This window comes from Epinephelus moara, chromosome 10, assembly GCF_006386435.1.
Source record: "Epinephelus moara isolate mb chromosome 10, YSFRI_EMoa_1.0, whole genome shotgun sequence".
NCBI classification, from domain to species: domain Eukaryota; kingdom Metazoa; phylum Chordata; class Actinopteri; order Perciformes; family Serranidae; genus Epinephelus; species Epinephelus moara.
The window spans coordinates 28,292,068-28,310,211 of record NC_065515.1 but is presented as its reverse complement, the minus strand read 5'-3'; the positions used below and the strand labels follow the sequence as shown (position 1 = coordinate 28,310,211).

The 18,144-nt window shown below is 42.0% G+C and overlaps 1 protein-coding gene across 1 annotated transcript in view; it reads left to right on the top strand.

Moving 5' to 3' along the window:
• Positions 1-727: 727 nt before the first annotated feature.
• The window catches only part of LOC126396924 (cadherin-4-like), a 46,116-nt gene continuing 28,699 nt past the window's right edge, over positions 728-18,144 (top strand). The window contains exons 1-2 of the mRNA XM_050055298.1: positions 728-808; positions 1,846-2,196. Coding sequence (XP_049911255.1) covers positions 728-808; positions 1,846-2,196 — 432 coding nt within the window. The remainder of the gene's footprint in view (positions 809-1,845; positions 2,197-18,144) is intronic.

Here is an 18,144-nt window from a genome sequence, read left to right as displayed (position 1 = left end):
TGCAGAGAGAGTGTAATGTAAGAACTGGCCTCAGGTGGGACTGTATTTTGTAAGCAAGCAGAGTAGAGACAGTCAGAGATTAGGGTGGATACAAAAACACACCTACACAAGCTGACAGAAAGACAGATGCCCAAACAGACATTTCTAGGAAGGATAAACATAGGCCTGGCATCCTGAGCAGATGGAAACTGACAAGGTTTGACATGAACCCACAGATGACATTGACTCTGCAGGATTCTGCTCATTTGTCAGCTGCAGTCCGGCCTGGACATCTCCGGCTAACCTGAGGTGAATATAAGGAGGACCCCCACTCTGCTGAGAGGCAGCTCCTGCTGGGCAACATCCCACCAACAGCTCCAGTCTTATCTAATCTTCTCCATGGATGAGCAGAAGATTGGGATAAAATAAATGTTTCAGGGTGGAAATGATGAAGAGGTTCTGTTGTTGATGGTGAGCTCAGTTTGCTCTGGGTGAAACGGTTGCTTTTAATTTGTCACCTCCTGTGATCACAAAGATTCAGTGAATATACAAAACCTTAGATTAATATGGATAAAAGGGTATTTTCATGGGATTTAGGCTCATGAAAGTGTATTTGAAAAGAGTTTTCAATAGTTATTTAATTTTTTTATACGAGGGGAAATTCAATTTTTCTTTCATGTTGTCAATTACACACAGGTCCAAACACACACATGCACAAACTGGACCTATACATGCACTAAGTGGAGAGATGTCAGAGTGGGCTGCCCATGACGGGCGCTCCGAGCGGCTGGGGGGGTTTGGTGCCTTGCTCACCGGCAGTGCCCAAGAGGTGAACTGGCACCTCTCCAGCTACCAGTCCACGCTCCATATTTTGGTCCGGACGGGGACTTGAACAGGCGACCCTCTGGTTCCCAACCCAAGTCCCTATGGACTGAGCTACTGCCGCCCCTACATCTGGACATGTAGTATTTTCATTTAAAGGGCCATTCCAACAAAAATAGAGACTACAACATAGAGTCCTGTAAAACTTAAATTAATCACCCTGGCTATTAATTGAAGTATTGCGGTACACTATTTATGTAATATTCTTCTACATTGCTTTAATTTATCTTAAAAGGGCCCATGCGAACTTTAAATCCATCTGTGTTGATCAGGCTTGCTAATGCTACACTGTAGCTGCTACATTATGGATGAGAAAACCAAAGTGGGGGCCACGGTTAGCCATGGTACTGCTATTAACAATGTATGCCAAAATAATCTATATTACCATGCACAGAGTTAACAAAAAAAGAGTTCCTCTTTAGGCTCCATTACATTAGTATGAATTAATTGCATGATCTGCAAATATTTGTTGCTGTGAACACATTAATGGTGGCACAGTGATGCAGTGGTTAGCATTGTTGCCACAAAGCAACAAGGCCGGATTAACCATATGGGCAACTGGGCAATTGCCCAGGGGCCCGCGACCTCTAAAGGGCCCGGGGCAGTGAGGGCATAAGGAAAATATCTGGTTATCTCTTGCTTATAATATAAACTGTCTGCCGCCCGGAGCCGTTGCACTGCACAGAAACCCTGCACCTGCCTGTGACTGTCTGTGACTGTGAGCTGAGACCCTCTCCTCATTGGTCAGCCTGTATAAGGCGGGTCAAAGGTGACGCAAATCAACGTGCAGTGAGCGGGGTGTGTCTGTGATGTCAAGCGCCTCTACGCAACTCAAAAAATGCAAACATGGAGAGGCAGCTAAGTGGGAGCGCTAAATGGAAATTAAAAAAGGAGAAGGCGATCAGAAACGCAGAAAATTTAAAGCATATACCGAATATAGGTAATTTCTTCACTACAGTTAACGTTACCAACTGTTCTGCTAAGGCAGTGTCCGTCAACGAGCCAGACAACTCAGCTAGCCAGGACATTTCTTCACTGCCGCCGCCGGCGCTAGCTTATGTTCACAGCCCAGAGAGAGAAGAGCTCCCGGCTGCATCTTCAGTCGACGTCCCGAATTCTGCTGCGAGTGTGACCGTTGAGGGAAGCGGTGATGGGTCTCCAGTCTTAACTCCATCTGAGCCGCTTGTCGAGTCAACGAGCTGCCCCTGTACCTCAACGTCTCAACTCCCTGGGGATCCTGCACTGTGGGGGCCCGTTACGGAGCAGCTCCGGGAAGAGGCGATCTACCGAGGGCCTGCAGCTTTCCAGAACCGGGCTGCCAAGTATCCTACATTGGTAAGAGAGTCCTGTCTTGGGAGTAGGACATGCTCCCTCACTAACAATTTGCTTCATTGCCGTCTCCCAAACAACGAAATTGTGCCAAGGGAATGGCTTCTTTACTCGCCATCAACTGGATCAGTTTATTGCTATGCGTGCAAACTCCTGTCATCCCAAAAGCATGCGTTTATCAGCGGATTCTGTGATTGGAAACATCCAGAAAGGATTAGTGATCACGAAAAGAGCGCAGAACACAGACAAAACATGCTTTCTTTATTGCACAGGTCTAATTACGCATGCAGAGTGGACGCTTCTCTTGCCCGACAGTGTGAGGCAGAACAGCAGTACTGGAAAGAAGTCCTTAGATGTGTGGTTGCTGTTATTAAATTTATGGGAGCGAGAGGACTGCCATTTCCGCGCATAATGGGAACTATTTGGGACTGCTTGAACTGATAGTGGAGTTTGACCCCTTTTTAAAGGAGCACATTGAGAAGCATGGCAATAAGGGTAGAGGTAAGCCATCTTACCTGTCCTCAACTGTGTGTGAAGAATTTATTTCATTAATGGGTGACAAAACTAAGAAAGTGATAGCAGAGGAAATCAGACACGCTAAATATTTCTCTGTGATCGTTGATTCATCACCAGATTTAGCACACGTAGATCAGCTCACATTTGTTTTTAGTTTTGTCAGTGCAGATGGCAGAGTAGTGGAAAGATTCATTGGGTTTGAGCCCATCCACAGCCACACAGGTGTAAGACTAGCTGAAGCTGTGATTGAAATGGTGCGAGGCTTGGGGTTAGACTTGTCAAACTGCCGTGGCCAAAGTTACGATAATGCTAGCAATATGTCTGGCAAATACAGCGGGCTCCAGGCGCACTTGAAAAAATAAAACCCATTAATTCATTATACACCGTGTGCTGCCCATTCGCTGAACCTCGTAGGTGTTAACTGCATTGATAATTGCTGTGAGGAGGTTAACTCTTTTTTTGACCTGTTGCAGTCTATGTATACATTTTGCAGCTCATCAACACATCGCTGGAATACAGTTTTCCATAACAGCGAACATCACATTAAATACACTCTAAAATCCCTCAGCACCACTAGATGGAGTTGCAGAGCAGACTCCACAAAAGCTCTCAATGAAAATTATGGGGCAATTAGAGATACATTAGCCAAAATAGCTGCAGACTGTGATGAGAAAACACAAACCAAACTCGAAGCTGCTGCATTGGTCGCAAAGCTTGATAAACTTGAGACAGTAATAATGACTATGTTATGGGACCGTGTACTGCATAGATTTAAGGCAACAAGTGACCAACTCCAAAAAAGCGATATGGATTTAGCTACTGCTCTTGGCCTTTTGCGGTCACTTCATTCATATGTTGGCACTCTACGAGAACAGTTTGCAGAGCTCGAAGAATCCGCACGCACTGTTAGTGCCACACAAAACTACCAGTTTGACACTCGATGTGTGAAAAAAAGAAAGAAATTTGCAGATGAGTCTGGTGATGACAGCGAAGTAGCTTTTACTGATAGTAGTCAGAGATTTAAGGTTGAAACATATTATGTCATCATTGACAGACTTTGTTTGTGCCTATCCAAGCGCATCGAAGCCTACACACGTGTGTGACCTCTTTGGAGTTTTATTTGAGAGGGACTGCAGTGATTGTGATGTGCGTGAAAGAGCTGCTAAGCTGAGCTCCACTTATCCGACAGATCTGGATGGTGCCTTGTCAGACGAACTTATTCAGTTCACGCACTTTGTGCAGAATGAGACTTCACCTGTACAGCTGCTGCAAGCTCTTGAGAGACATGGACTTAAGACAACGTTTCCAAATGTTTATGTTGCACTAAGACTGTTTTTAACCTTGCCTGTGTCTAACTGCGAGGGTGAGAGAACGTTTTCTGTGTTGAAACGAGTTAAAAATGAGCTGAGGACCACGATGTCACAGAGACGGCTCTCTGCACTTTCGCTCCTGGCCATCGAACATGAACTTGTTAGTGCCCTTGATTTTGAAGACATTGTACAACAGTTATACACATTGCACATTCAAAGTCCAGAAAAATGCCACTGTAAGATGTGCCAAATGACATCAGGAATTTCAAATTTAAACATGCACTTCCCCATTATTTAGGATAAAAAAATGTGTATTTTGCCAGATCAGCATTTCTTTGAGAGAAATTGACGGGTTTCCAGATGTTTATGTTGCACTGAAATGTTTAACCCTTGCCTGTCTGGTTGAATTGTGATGTTACAGGTTGTTTTCTGTTTTAAAACAAGTTCAAATGATCTTAGGACCAAAATGTTTATTTGAACAGATGATACTGCATTTTATTTATTTTTCTTTCCTTGTGGTGGCTCCATTAAAATGCTGTAAATTGTTTATTGTTGAGAGAAAGCTGGCAGATTTCAAAATGTTTACATTGCACCACTTGATTGTCCTGTTGAATTCTGAGGTGACAGGGTGATTTCTGTTTAAAATGAGCCGAGGACCAAAATGCTACTTGATTCTATCAGATTATGGATTTTTATTTTGTGTCTTGTCTGTGGACTTCCTCTGTGATGGCTCTATCAATTCAATACATTTGTGTTGGCAATAAGTGTTGTTAAATAAATACTGGATGCTTTGAAAGTGGTTGCTTATTTATTTTTTTGTGAAAATGGAGGACACTTCCCTCCCTCTCTAATGTTGTGGGTCAATTTTGCCAGATTATACTGATGCTGATGTGTTTTATTTTCATAGCATCATATGTGAGTGAGTGGCTTTGACAAGAGGACATAGTGGTGCATTTGTATTTCTATGAGCATTTGCACATCTGTACATCAAAATGCACTTGATGACAGTTAGATATTGATGTATTGAGTATATTTACGTATATTACTGGAATTTATTTATTCTTTTGCCATATTATAGTGATCCTGGGGTCGTGATGATGGGGCCCTTGAATATTGTTGCCCAGGGTACAGCGAAGTGTTAATCTGGCCCTGCAAAGCAAGAGGGTTCCTGGATGTGGGGTTCAATCCCTGGGATGGGGGAGCCCTTCTGTGCAGAGTTTGCATGTCCTCCTCATGTCAGTTTGGATTTTCCCTGTGTACCCTGGCTTCCTCCCACAAACCAAAGACATGCAGGTTAGGTTAACTGGCTACTCTAAATTGCCCGTAGGTGTGAATGTGAGTGTGAATGGTTGTCTGTCTCTATGTGTTAGTCCTGTGATAGTCTGGCGACCTGTCCAGGATGTACCCAGCCTCTCACCCAGTGTCATATGGGATAGGCTCCAGTGCCCTGCGACCCCAAACAGGATAAGTGGTTATGCAAAATGAATGAATGCACCAAAATAATGTGAATGACACCTTTCAAATGAACATTTAACAAGAGGTTGATCTGTGACACCACCACAAAGGTGAGGGGTTTGTCAGAAAAATACAAACATAAATTTTCAGTGCTCCAATGTCTCTAACCCAATATAATGGAAATTCAGTTTTTAGTACCACACTACTAAAATATTACATTTTAAACTTCAGCAACATGCCTTTCCAGGAATAACGCCTCAGTAGTTACTCTGTTAATCAATAGACCTAGCTGTGAACAGTTTCCATTGACTTTGTGTCACAAAAATATCTCTGTGAAATCTGATGAGTGTGCTTTGATTATTCAGAGTAACAAGGCACACTGTAAAGACATGCTGGTACCTGGGGAAGAAATGAAAATTTCTAGTGGACACTTAAATCTCAGGAATGTATTTCTCTAAATCTAAATCTAAATCAGATAAAATCAAAAAGTCTTCTAATGGCATGTCTGGATGGCACCAGTGTAAGAAAACTGTTATTTTGGTGAACTGATTTGAACCAAACATAAAGTACAGTGTAAACCAGAGTCTGGAGTGTTTTCCTCGGTCGTAAGGAGAAGGGAATGTAAGTGAAATTGAGGCTACCTTGACATACTGCCCCATCCTCCCATTCCTCCAAAGGATTTCAATTGAGATTTACTGTAAAATCCCATTTCTACCAAAAGAAAAGCTCTCTCTATTCCAGTAATCTCTCTATTCTTAAGTGATGGATGGTGGGCTGGTGTTTACTCTGAGGGGAGGCACAGAAAGCCGAGAGAAGGGTCATAAAGTTTACCTGTTTTTTTAATTTATTTTTTTAAATCTGTGAGCTGTAATGCTTTTGGTTTTCAAAGACAGTCATCAGTACCACTGGGATGAAGAAAGCGCATTGATCAGAAGCAGGAAAGGGACTGGGCTAAATTGAAACAGACTGAAAAAAATCTCCTGTAATTATAACTGTGTTCAATTAGCCTTAACAAGATTGCTAAAGGGACCAGGTGCTTTGTGGTTCAAGCAAGAGGAGCTCAAGCGTGACAGTTGTTTCTGCACATACTGTAGATTGCACTTAGAGCAGCATGTTTAAAGACACCTCGGTATCAGAGGAAAAACACTGGGGCAGGATCTTTTAGTCTGGAGCTTGACAGCAGTCTGTCACTAGAAAACCTGGACTAGTAAGCGTTTCACTCAGCTGACAGTGATCTTTAGTGAGTGAGCAAGAGGAACACATGTATTGCAGCACTGTCTGAGCTCTGAGGACGAGCTGAAGCTCTCCAGAAAGCTGCGGGGTATTGAGCGTGTTGTGGAGCGTGATATTAGGGCCAGCGCCTCCCACCGAGAGGTCTACGAGCCATGACGACCTGCAAGCATCACCAGTCCAGCAGCAGCTATGACAGACAGAGTCTCTTGGCCGGAACAAGACATGGAATAGGATAGTGGAGAGTTAGAGCTGCTGTCTGAACAGATAGCCTTTTTAATTCTGAATTATGTTTACATGAAACCATTCTGGATTTGGGAATTATATTCACTGGCTACACTCTGTGTCAGGAAAGTTTAAAAAAGAAACTCTTCCACATTGGAGGAGGTCATAGTTGTGCCTATGGAGCTTTTAACATGGATGTAAGAGGAGCTATTGCACGTATAAGTCCTTATTCTCACCAGGTGTGTTGGTTCCAGTTAGTGGCTGTTCCTCTTATCACACTGGGTGTGTTGTGAATTGCATACTTTTTCTTTCCTTTAGTAGGTACTGCAGCTGCCCTTAATAAGCATGTACTGTTGCATGCAGTGTGCACATAATCGGGACATACCACTTTCTCATAACATTACGCCCTGAACTTTGACCCTCTTGCTTTTATATCCATTACCTTGGAGATAAAACACCACTTACGGAGTTTGCCAGAGCCGAAGATCAACCCCGAGAGATCTGCTGTTGTTACTTTGCCATGTTTAACTTTAAAGTTAAAACTGTACAGATTGTAGATTCCAACATATTATGCTACAGGGAAATTACATCTGCAGTTCGGTCATTGTTATTTTCATGGTTATGTCCTTTTGCTTTGTAATATTTAGGATTATTTTGCGCTGATGCATCATTTTGACTTCTGACAGCTGTCAATCAAGTGTCAATGCATTGTCAAGCTGTCATGTGTTTGCAGCTTAGTCGATGTGATGTATTGCCTGCTGCACAAAGGATTGTGGGTAAGAATAGCAAGAAAAGCATGCTGGCTTCCATACTGCAAAACTGGAGCAGATGGAGTAGAGCATCCTGGTATTTTTGGCATAATGCATTTGACATACTATGTAGTGGGACATAATCTTTTACTGGTATACAGTATTGTATGGTAGTAAGGGTACTGAAATGCACAGACTGTGGTGAGCAGCAGCAGTCTAATTTGTGCCTCAAACTAACCACCACAATGGGGCACTAGACATTAACAGCCCACAAGACGCCACACACGTTGTCTTCAGTCTCTCTTGAATTGTGAAATTTTGGATTCATCCATGAAGACACTTCTCCAAAATACTAGGTGCAATTGAAGGCGAGCATTTGCTCACTTGTGTCTGTTACAGTGACAGGCTTGCTGTCAAATCAAGACCCTGCTAAGGACGATGGACACACAGATAAGCTCCCCTGAAATGATTTCTGATAGTTTGTGCAGAAATTCTTTGGTTAAGCAAACCAACAGTTGCATCAGCTGTTCGGATGGCTGATCTCAGAAGATCTTGCAGGTGAATAAAGCTGGATGTGGAGGTTCTGGGCTGGTGTGATCACACAATGATCTGCAGTTGTGAGGCCGCTTGGATGTACTGCCAAATTCTCATTCCCATGACATTGGTGACATTCAGTTCACAGACTCTGGTGGACATTTCTAAGGTCAACATACTAATTGCATGCAGCCTCCAAACTTTTTGATTTGTGGCATTTTGTAGTGTGATGAACCTGCACATTTCAGAGTTGCCTTATATTGTGATTGGCCCACGGCACACCTGTGTAACAATCATGCTGTTTAATCAGTGTTGTGATATGTCACACATGTCAGGTGAATGGATCATTTTGGCAAAGTGCTCATCAAAACCGATTAAACAAATCTGTTAGAAACTTTGTATGCACAGGAAAGTCTTAGAGCTTTTCTTTTATAAAAAATGAGAGCAAAAACAAAAGTGTTGTGTTTATTCATTCATTTATTTTTGTTCAGTCTACAACTGCTTTCACAGGCTGAAAAGTACTTGTCATGACGAGTAAATGGATCTTGATGTGTGTAGCGTCATTGTAGAAATCAAGCTAGATTTTAACCCCTAAGTGATCACCCCTGGATTAACTTTAGGAGCAGCACAATCGTCTGCCAGACAGAAGACAGACAGGGTTATTGTCTGTGACATCATCAACTCTGCCCTCCTCTTTGTCAAGAGTAGTTTTCACTCCAAACCAAATTGGTTGTCTCAGGCAGTGAAAGTGCTGTAGTTTGAGTAGGAAACACAATTATGCGCATTTTTGTCACAGTCATTTCTAATAATGTTATTTCCCTGTAACCCTCAGTAATGAAATAAGTGCTTGCAGTTCAGTTGATCTCAATGCATTTAATAATGCCACAGGCTATGTTCTGCTAATCAAATGATGTTTTCACTCCAGAAATATAATTTATTTTCTGTTTCTGCCCTCTCTCGTTTCTTACTCACCCTCCTGTCCGTGCCATTTTCTCCACACAGCACCTGTCTGTTATAGCGGATACGTCTTTAATCTTAGTCAATCACCTGCCAACAGACTGAGGACCAATCTATCACACAAACCTACAGAGACAGAGAGACAATAAACATACCTGAAGTGGGTGTGCAACAAGACATTTGTCCATTTAAAAGGTCACATGTTTCAAATTTCCTTGACAACCAAATGAAAGCTGTTAACCCTAGTTCAAAGCAAGGATGATATTTCATAGATGACAATTCTGTGACTTTCTGTGACGAGGTGATGAAGAACCGGGTTGAATATTCTGCAGTAGATGACTAGATAGATTACAGGTCTGCGTCTTGGAGCAGGTAAGTATGCTGGAAGCAATCAGGGAGCTGGGAGAGGGGACAGAGTGTCACACCCACATCACAGACACATACAAACACATCCACACACACAGAAATATATGAAAGCACAGGACACACAAGGGAAGGGGAAACACATGAAATAAATAGAGGCATAGCCACGGCCATTACACAGTACTATAACAATAAAAAATTAGACTCTGTATATCCTTTAATTATTGCCGTAGGTACGTCTCAAGGTTGTTTCCTCTTACCCACCATTTATACTCTTATTTATACCGTTTTCAGTTTCTAGCTTTTCATAACCCTTCTTAACTTTATTTTACCTGAGAGTCTCGTTTTTATTTGGATTCAAAATGCTGCATATCCAACTAAGTCACACACATCCATCTCCAGGGTTAGGGTTAAATATGGTGAGATAAGGAGCTAGGATTTTCCATTACAGGGTTCTCACGTGGCAGGTTCAAAACTAGAAGCCGCCATCCCAATCCAGGCCTTTCACGCAGGGTTAGGGTTAGAGGGGTAGGGAATCAAGAATTTTAATTCTGTCACTGGGAGCCCTTAGGGTTTATAGTACCTAATTTCGATATCCAGATTCTTTCTGCTCTCCCACTTCGGGCCACACTCCATCTTGGGTTACTTTATTACACTTTGGCTTCAACAGAATTCCAGCCATGTGTGAGAGTGTGTATTTGTCTTTTTCAAAAATATGTCTATGTTCAATGAATCTAACTGGATTTGTGCTGCAGTTTTACACATGTATTGTACACTACATTGTTTAAATGTTAATAATTAGACACAAATTGTAAGTCACAGTTTTTAGAGTGAGGGCTCCCATGATATTTAGTCTAAAAAACTTTGTTGTTATGTTGATTTTGCTATCAGGATTGGTGCTGAAAATAATCTCAGTGACCTTAAGGTTATGGGTTCCACAGTGGTTTGACCTTGGCTTTGACCAGGTAATCTTTCAGATTACTATTTTTTCTGAAAGCTGCAATGATGCCCTGGTCCTGCAACAGTTCAGTTCCTCTTGTGAAATTAGATCACTTCGAGAAGTTTCACTGCTGATGGACAGTATGTGTAATATAATACAGAATACGTTGTCTGTGGTCTTGTCTGCTGAAATGTTTTAAAGCATTTTCTAAGTAAAGAACTAGACTACCATCTAGTGGTGAAAGCTGAAAAAACACCAGTGGCCTGTTTGAAATCGTATCTAGGGTGCATACTCTGTGGAATCTAATTGTAATTTAACCAGTCAAGTGTAAATGTACTTGGATGGTACCTTGTTTTGTTAAATAGAGAACGAGTGTCTACTCGATATATTTCATTTTTAAAAAGACCAAATAAAGAATTGCTTTTGAGTTACACTTTCTTTCTGCAAATCGAATGCACAGTTATGGCCATGAAATTTGCTCCTGCATATGCAGACATTTTCATGGCTGAATGGGAAACCTAAGCTTCAGCAGCATGCATAAATATGTTGGGGTTTTTTAATGATTCTGTGAATGACCTAGGCCCTGAGCCCAACATCCAGATCATCAAAATACTAATTATTATGAGGTAATTATGTTTTGTTTTTTTTCTATTGTGGTGAGATATTGTAAAATTTGAATGATCTTTTTTTTATTGTTGTTAATAATAATAATATTTCACACACACAAAACCACATAATCTGGAGGGGCAGTAGCTCAATCCATAGGAACTTGGTTTGGACACCGAAGGGTGTACAGTCCCCGTACAGACCAATCATGGAGCAGGTGCAAGATCACCTCTTGGGCACTGGCGAGGTGCCCTTGAGCAAGACACTGAACCCCTAACTGCTCAGGGCGCATGTCCAAGGCAGCCCCCCCGCTCTGACATCTCTCTATTTATTAGGTCCTGTTTTGTGCATGTCACGTGTGTCTGTGTGTGTTTCGGGCCTGTGTGTGTGTGTGTATATGTATATGACAACGGAGTGAAAAAAAATTGAATATCCTTTCAGGGATGAATATCTTTTTCTTTTCTTCTTCTTCAGTTCAAGTACTTTATGAATGTTAACTATTTATCTACTAACTACACACTCAACTTATTAGTAGCATACAAATTAAATGAATAAAAGTGATGATGAATGAACACAATGACAGCGATGAACAATTTATGGATGAAGAAGGACCACATATACCAAATAAAATCAGTGCTGGATGTCTCTTCAGTAGCTGAGAGTTTAGGAAGCATAAGAAAAGATTTTTGAAGCATTTCAATATACATTCTATTTTGACTGGAGAGTTCCAAAGACCAGCAGAAAAGGTGCGCTGGAGAGAACAGGAAGCCTCAAGCAGTCTCTGGTCTGCTTGGCTTGGTCCCACATGGCTACTCTGCTTGGGCCAATGCATCTCTCACAGCCTGCAGCATAATGCTAACATCTTTATAGAATATATGGTGCTCATGTTTCTGAGTTTAAGGCCTTCTCAACTATGTTGAACCACAGATAAGGAACAGGAAGTTTTACACTATGTGTTGTTGTCAAAGTTCTCTCCAAGTCATGAAGAGTCTGAAAAGGTGCTCTCACTTTCAAAGTCTGTTTTTAAAGTTGGACTGAAAAAGATATACTTTTTGAGAGAGCTAAAAACACTTTTTCTGGTTATGTGAATTTGGATCAAACATGAATCTGGCTGAGCAGGAAGTTTGGAGTATTATTTCACCTCTGCACCACCCACATGCCATGCAAATTTTATAAAGTTAAATCTCTAGGGGTGCATGTCCCAACTTGCTGAGGGCACCAACAGAGACTCACTGACACATGCAAACATTTTGATTTACTCACAACACATCTCATCTCACAACAGATCATTAATCATGGTCAGACAAACTTGCAGTTTACACCACACCCTGCTACACTGATTTCTGTCAACTACTGCAGTGCAACACACACACACACACACACACACACACACACACACACACACTTAATTGCAAGGTCGAAACTTATGTTGGTAGGAAGACATGAGTTTGTTCCATCATCTGGGATATTTATAGATATATACTGAACAGTTTGATGATGATCACAAGATGTCAAAGTTAAAAAGACAAGGAAGATGTGGTGAGTAACAATGCTTCAAGATAAATCCTTCTTGGAATAAAAACAATCTGATGCACATGTTTTAAAGCTGAAACTGTAACAGTTAAAAGGGGATGTTGTGAACAAATAATATTCATCAAACTGCCTGGTTTTTAAACTGAATATGGTGATTAACTGTCTGTGTGCCTCCTCACCTAATTTAATAACAATTTGGTAATCCAAATTCTTTCTACAAAAGCATAAATGCTCATGGTAATAGGCTCAGAATCTAAGACAATGCCTAACAAAGTGCTGTGAAAAATAAGTACAGAAACAGCGTATTGTTAGCTCCAACAAATTTAAAATACTTAACATACTTATAAGATTCAGTGTTTCTGTTACACAGGCTAGACACAGCGCTGAAGGACCGTTTCCAGAACCAAACTCCACAAACTAGAATTAAATAGATATGACCTTAGTCAAGAAAGTCAGTGAGGGTATTGTAAAACCAGAGTAAAGTACTCCAGACGCCCCCCTCCCCAGTAACGCTTTCCAGCTACTCCTGGGGGACCCCAAGTTGTTCCCAGGCCAGATGAGATTTATAATCCCTCTAGCATGTTCAGGGTCTAACTCGTGGCCTCCTACCAGTTGGATGTACCCAGAACACCACCAACAGTTGGCACCCAGGAAACATCCTAATCAGATGCCTGAACCACCTCAACTGGCCCCTTTCGAGGCAAAGGAGCAGCGGCTCTACTCTGAGCTTCCGCTGGATGTCTGAGCTCATTACCCTGTCTCTAAGGCTGAGCCCAGCACAGGGATGGAATTAATGCTAGCTCAGCAGAATAAAACTGTCTGTCGTGACAAAAGCACTGAGAGCAATTTCTTGACTCTGGTGAGTCTCTTTACAGCCTAAAATCCTGAGAAGTTTAGCATTCAACAACAAATGATTGTTTAGATTTTTTGGTTGTTTTTCTGAGTGAATAATTTTCAAACTTTGTTTTCCTGGTGCAGATGTTTTTAGTTGTTGCTTCTGGTGCACTGAAATGTATGTGAATGTGTTTAGCTCAATCAGCTCTATGTATTGTGTTTGAGATTCATTCAGATTATGATGATGGCAAAGGGAATACTGACTACTCTCTAGAAGGCATCGGTGCAAACCAACATCCCTTCCATGTGTTTGTAGTCGACCAAGGTGCTTGACAGAGAGCTCATCGATGTGAGTGATGACCCATTCTGTTCTATTCTACTGTACTTTTTGACTTTGATGCAACTTTTCCCTTTATGAGATGCAGTAATTGGTACTTTCCATATTTGGCAGCCATTTCCAGGGGTTAAAGCAAGAATAAAGTTTGTGCCTGAAATGTGGAGCACGGAAGATTTGTGTGCCTGAAATCTGAAATCTTTTCCGGAGCAGGGAGCTTGGTGTTGCGGTCACAAAATGAAGAAATAGAAATGTATGTGTTGCAAAGGAACGTGTTTCTTATCAAAAATGAACAAAAAGATCATAGCTTAAGTAGTTACTTTTCAGATTAAACTTTTATAGCATAATAAGTTTATAAATAAAGATTAAACTTTCAGTGGTTACCAGACTTTTTGACTTACAGCCCCTACATCTCTTTTTTGCCTTGGTGCTATTTATTTTTAGAAGCTAAATCATTTAGGCTGTTTGCAAAATTGTATCGCGCTTGATGTGAATTAAACAGGCAGTTACGTCGAAATTTCGCCTCTGGGCAAGCATGTCATCATTGAAATGGATCATATAATGTTGTGGTGGTGACTTTAAAACTTCAGCATAGAGGATTTTTATTGCAACTTTCGTTTCTGTCTGGTTTCTGTTACCTTACCTTCAAAATTACCGCTGGCTTACCGGAGCCTCTCCTGCTCCGTCTGTGCTCTGTGTCTCAATGTGACATGATGTGAAAGCATGCACAGGCGTCAGTGTTGATTGGCTATCACTTGTGCCATGTAACCAATCAGAGGGGGCTGTAGGTGGGACATTGTTACAAAGCCCAGTGCAGTGGGGACTGCAGGCAGGGAGGGAGATGGCTGTATCAGAGCCAAAGGAGCGAGTTTTAAAATACATTTATTTGATCGGTTATTGATGAAAAAACGTCCGATGCCGATTATGGTAAACAGTAGGTTGTGTTTACTCGCACACTGTGCGCCTAAATCATTTTCCCGGTTTGCACATATATATATTTTTAGGGGCAAATTCGAGTGAAATGCTTGCACTGCAGAGCACTTCTGCCCGTGCCAGACAGAAACTTCGCCACGCCGGAAATCCGGCGCTGTGCCCGAGAACTTTAACCCCTGCATCCATCAAATTGAATGATCCCTCAACCAAGGGGCCAGTAAAGATACTGAGAAGTGCTTTTGTCAGCTTACCCAGGATAGGAAATCTGACATTGTCCTCATGGTTCTTTATGGATATGATGACACTCCACCAGTCAACATCAAGCTGGGCTTCTTCCTCAATATAGGTCTGGACACAAGCTATCAGGTCCCCATCTATTTGGTATGCTCGTACCTCCTCATCCAGCAGATCAATCTCTTCTGGTTGTACAACATTAGGCAAAGCCTTGCCTAATGTTGTGAAGGCTGTGCTGACCGATTCATTTTGAATCAAAGATGGGGTCAATGCAGACATGGAGGTAATGGTGGAGTTATTCTGGGGAAGATTTTTCGAAATAAACTCTGCTGCCTTCATGTATCCTTCCCTGAGCGAGGTGTACACATTTACAACCTATTCCTTCCCGTCAACGAGAGCCTCGTTCATTGCAGAGTAGGAGTATCTCCCGACAAACAGCCGTTTGTCAGGGAGCTGCAGGTCTCTTCTCCGGACATCCATCTTCAATAACTCTGTAGCACCCAGTGGGATGGCCTCAGGCTTCAAAAATTTCGAAAGCAACTCTCTGACCAGGACCACCATCTCAGAGAGTAAATTGATTCCTGAAGCTTTTTCAGGAATCCCTGAAAGGTTGGAAGGATACCTGTAAAACACACAAACAAATTAGTAGTGATTATTTTAATTTATATAAAAAGTAAACACTGCATAACAGAAATATGTAATACCCCTCTCAAAAATGTAGCAGCCAACAGTCACAATCACTTTTAACTTATTTTTTCTAACTTTTTCCAGCCTATCAACAGAAATATTAAAAAGATGTAATGTCTCAGTTTGTCCAGAAGGGGTGCTCATTTGACTAACATGGATCAGTGAAATTCTTTCCCAATTCAGGCCTAGTCCACACGAGCACGGGTATTTTTAAAACCGAACTTTTTTGGCCTCCAGTTTTAAAAAAATCTGCGTCCATACGAGCGGTGTAATAAAAATACCTCCGTCCACATGACACCACAAANCCGGTGTATCTCCTAACTGTAAGGCCATTGTAGCCAATCAGAAGGCAGTAAAACGTAATTACCAGACCCCCTCCCATCCCATTTATCTCTTTCATATCATGAATGCATAGATCTATGCTTTTGATGTGATTTGCAGCCTGCCTGACTACATACAGAGGCCCTGGACCTGCTGCGCTCAGAGGTGGAGCGGCGTTTTGATCAGGAAGGACTCCACGTAGCTGCAGGGCGAGAGCAGGCAGTTCTTGAGGCGGCTCGGGGGAAACGAGTGGATGTGGGTTCCCCGGAACTGACCCCCTTTCCACCAGAGCGGCTAATGGAGCTTAGATCGGGCCCAAAAAAAAAAAAAGCCCGACTCGGCCCGAGCCCGTGCACGTTATGTCCGGGACCGGCCCAGCCCGTCCAATTAACTGTAATTATGGGCCCGAGCCCAATTTAAACCCGACATTTTTCAATAAGTTGGCTGTTATAATTATTATTATTATTATAAGAGTATTAAACCACAATTCTTGTTATTTGAATGACAGAAATATAGGATCTTAATGAATGGTGCAACACGGAAGCATGATTATGTAATAAAACAGGTGTTTATTTTGGGATCCAAGTGGTGAAGGGCTGTGCGTGCACAATGTTCCAACAGGGGACAGCCCTCCATTCCGAAACCCCGCCGTTCCGAACGACCCCCATTCCGAAATTGATTTTCAAGTCCATATCGAGATTTCTGCATCAAACACTGCCGCCCGCTCTCCGTCACTCGCACAATTCTGAAATTCGTTGTACTACAAAAGCTTGAAATGAACGTTCAACTCATTGTTTTTTATTGAAAATATGTCACTGTCTTCATTTCTTATGTATAATTTCTCTAGCCTGGTTCCAGACCATAGACCCCGCCCACTCAACTGAGTAGGCTTGCATCTCTGGTCTGGCATACTTCAATGAATTTGCGATTTATCTCGTCCAAACGATGGACGGACCAATGAACGCCGGGGGTCTAGCGATTAGCCAATCAGCGCCACGCTGATGTCAAGCTGTACGCCGGTGGGTAACTGGTGAGGATAGCAACAATGGCGACCGCTACAGATCCTACAGACCACATTAACGATGCTATCGAGGTATTTCGCCACTACTCGCGTTAATGGAGGACCAAATTAAGGAAGCTGCTAAACTGGATTTAACGGCGATGCAGCTGGGCGTGCACGACGACGGAGACATTTTAAACGGGCAATGCTCGCTTGTTTTCGGCACCCCCGAGGCATGGATACTAATGACGTCAGATTCTGGGTGAGTCGTTGATCTCTACTGATTGGTTAGGGAAAAAATCTAATTCCCTCCCCCTTGTAAATCGCCTTCAATGGAAGCCATGTTAGACTGAAGGTTCTGGGAGCTTCAGTCTGACACTCAGGCTATAATTTCTCTAGCAGCGAACACATTTAAAGGAGACGCTTGTCAAGTCTTTGTACGCGCGCTGTCCGTGATGCTGAAATCCCCGCTGCAGCCGCCGCTCCTGCTGACAGCAGACCGGGGGAGAAAAAAAAGACATTTCTTTGCTCTGTGCTTTCAGAAAATAGTCCCACTGTGTTTGCAGGGCATATCAGGCTGTGTGATTATGCACAAAGATTGGTTTAACGCCTTGGAGCAATTTCATACAATTGCGGACATTTAACATGATGAACTCATTTCAATTTAACATGGTCATTTGCTTAGAAGATTCAGCTGAAGCATAATGAGTGTTACATGTCATTAAGATGAAGTATTTGCTTGTTTTGTGGTTAATTATGCGCATGATCCGTTTGACCCCATCATGCAGACAGAGGCAAAAGGATCAATGCGCAGCCTCCGTTTCCTTTCTGATTGCGTCCGTTTCGTTCATTCAAACTTTGTAAACACTGTTGGGATTTGTAGGGGACATATATGCTGCTCACTATAAAATGTGTTTACTATAAATAAATGCATCTCTGTGCAGAGAGAGCTTAAAATCTTCATCAGTAGGTCAACATGAGAGAAGGTCCACTTTTGGAAATACATGAAAGCCCTGAGTCAGGAGCGCAGACCTTTCTTTTTTTCATTTAAGGTTACAAATAATGCTGTTATGTTCCTTAAATGGCTTGATTTAGTTATCAAAGTTTCATTTTCTTAACAATAAAGATGCCGTGTTCATCCAATCTAGTTCTCTTATAACTGCATGTTATTATAAAATAACTTCAAATCAAAT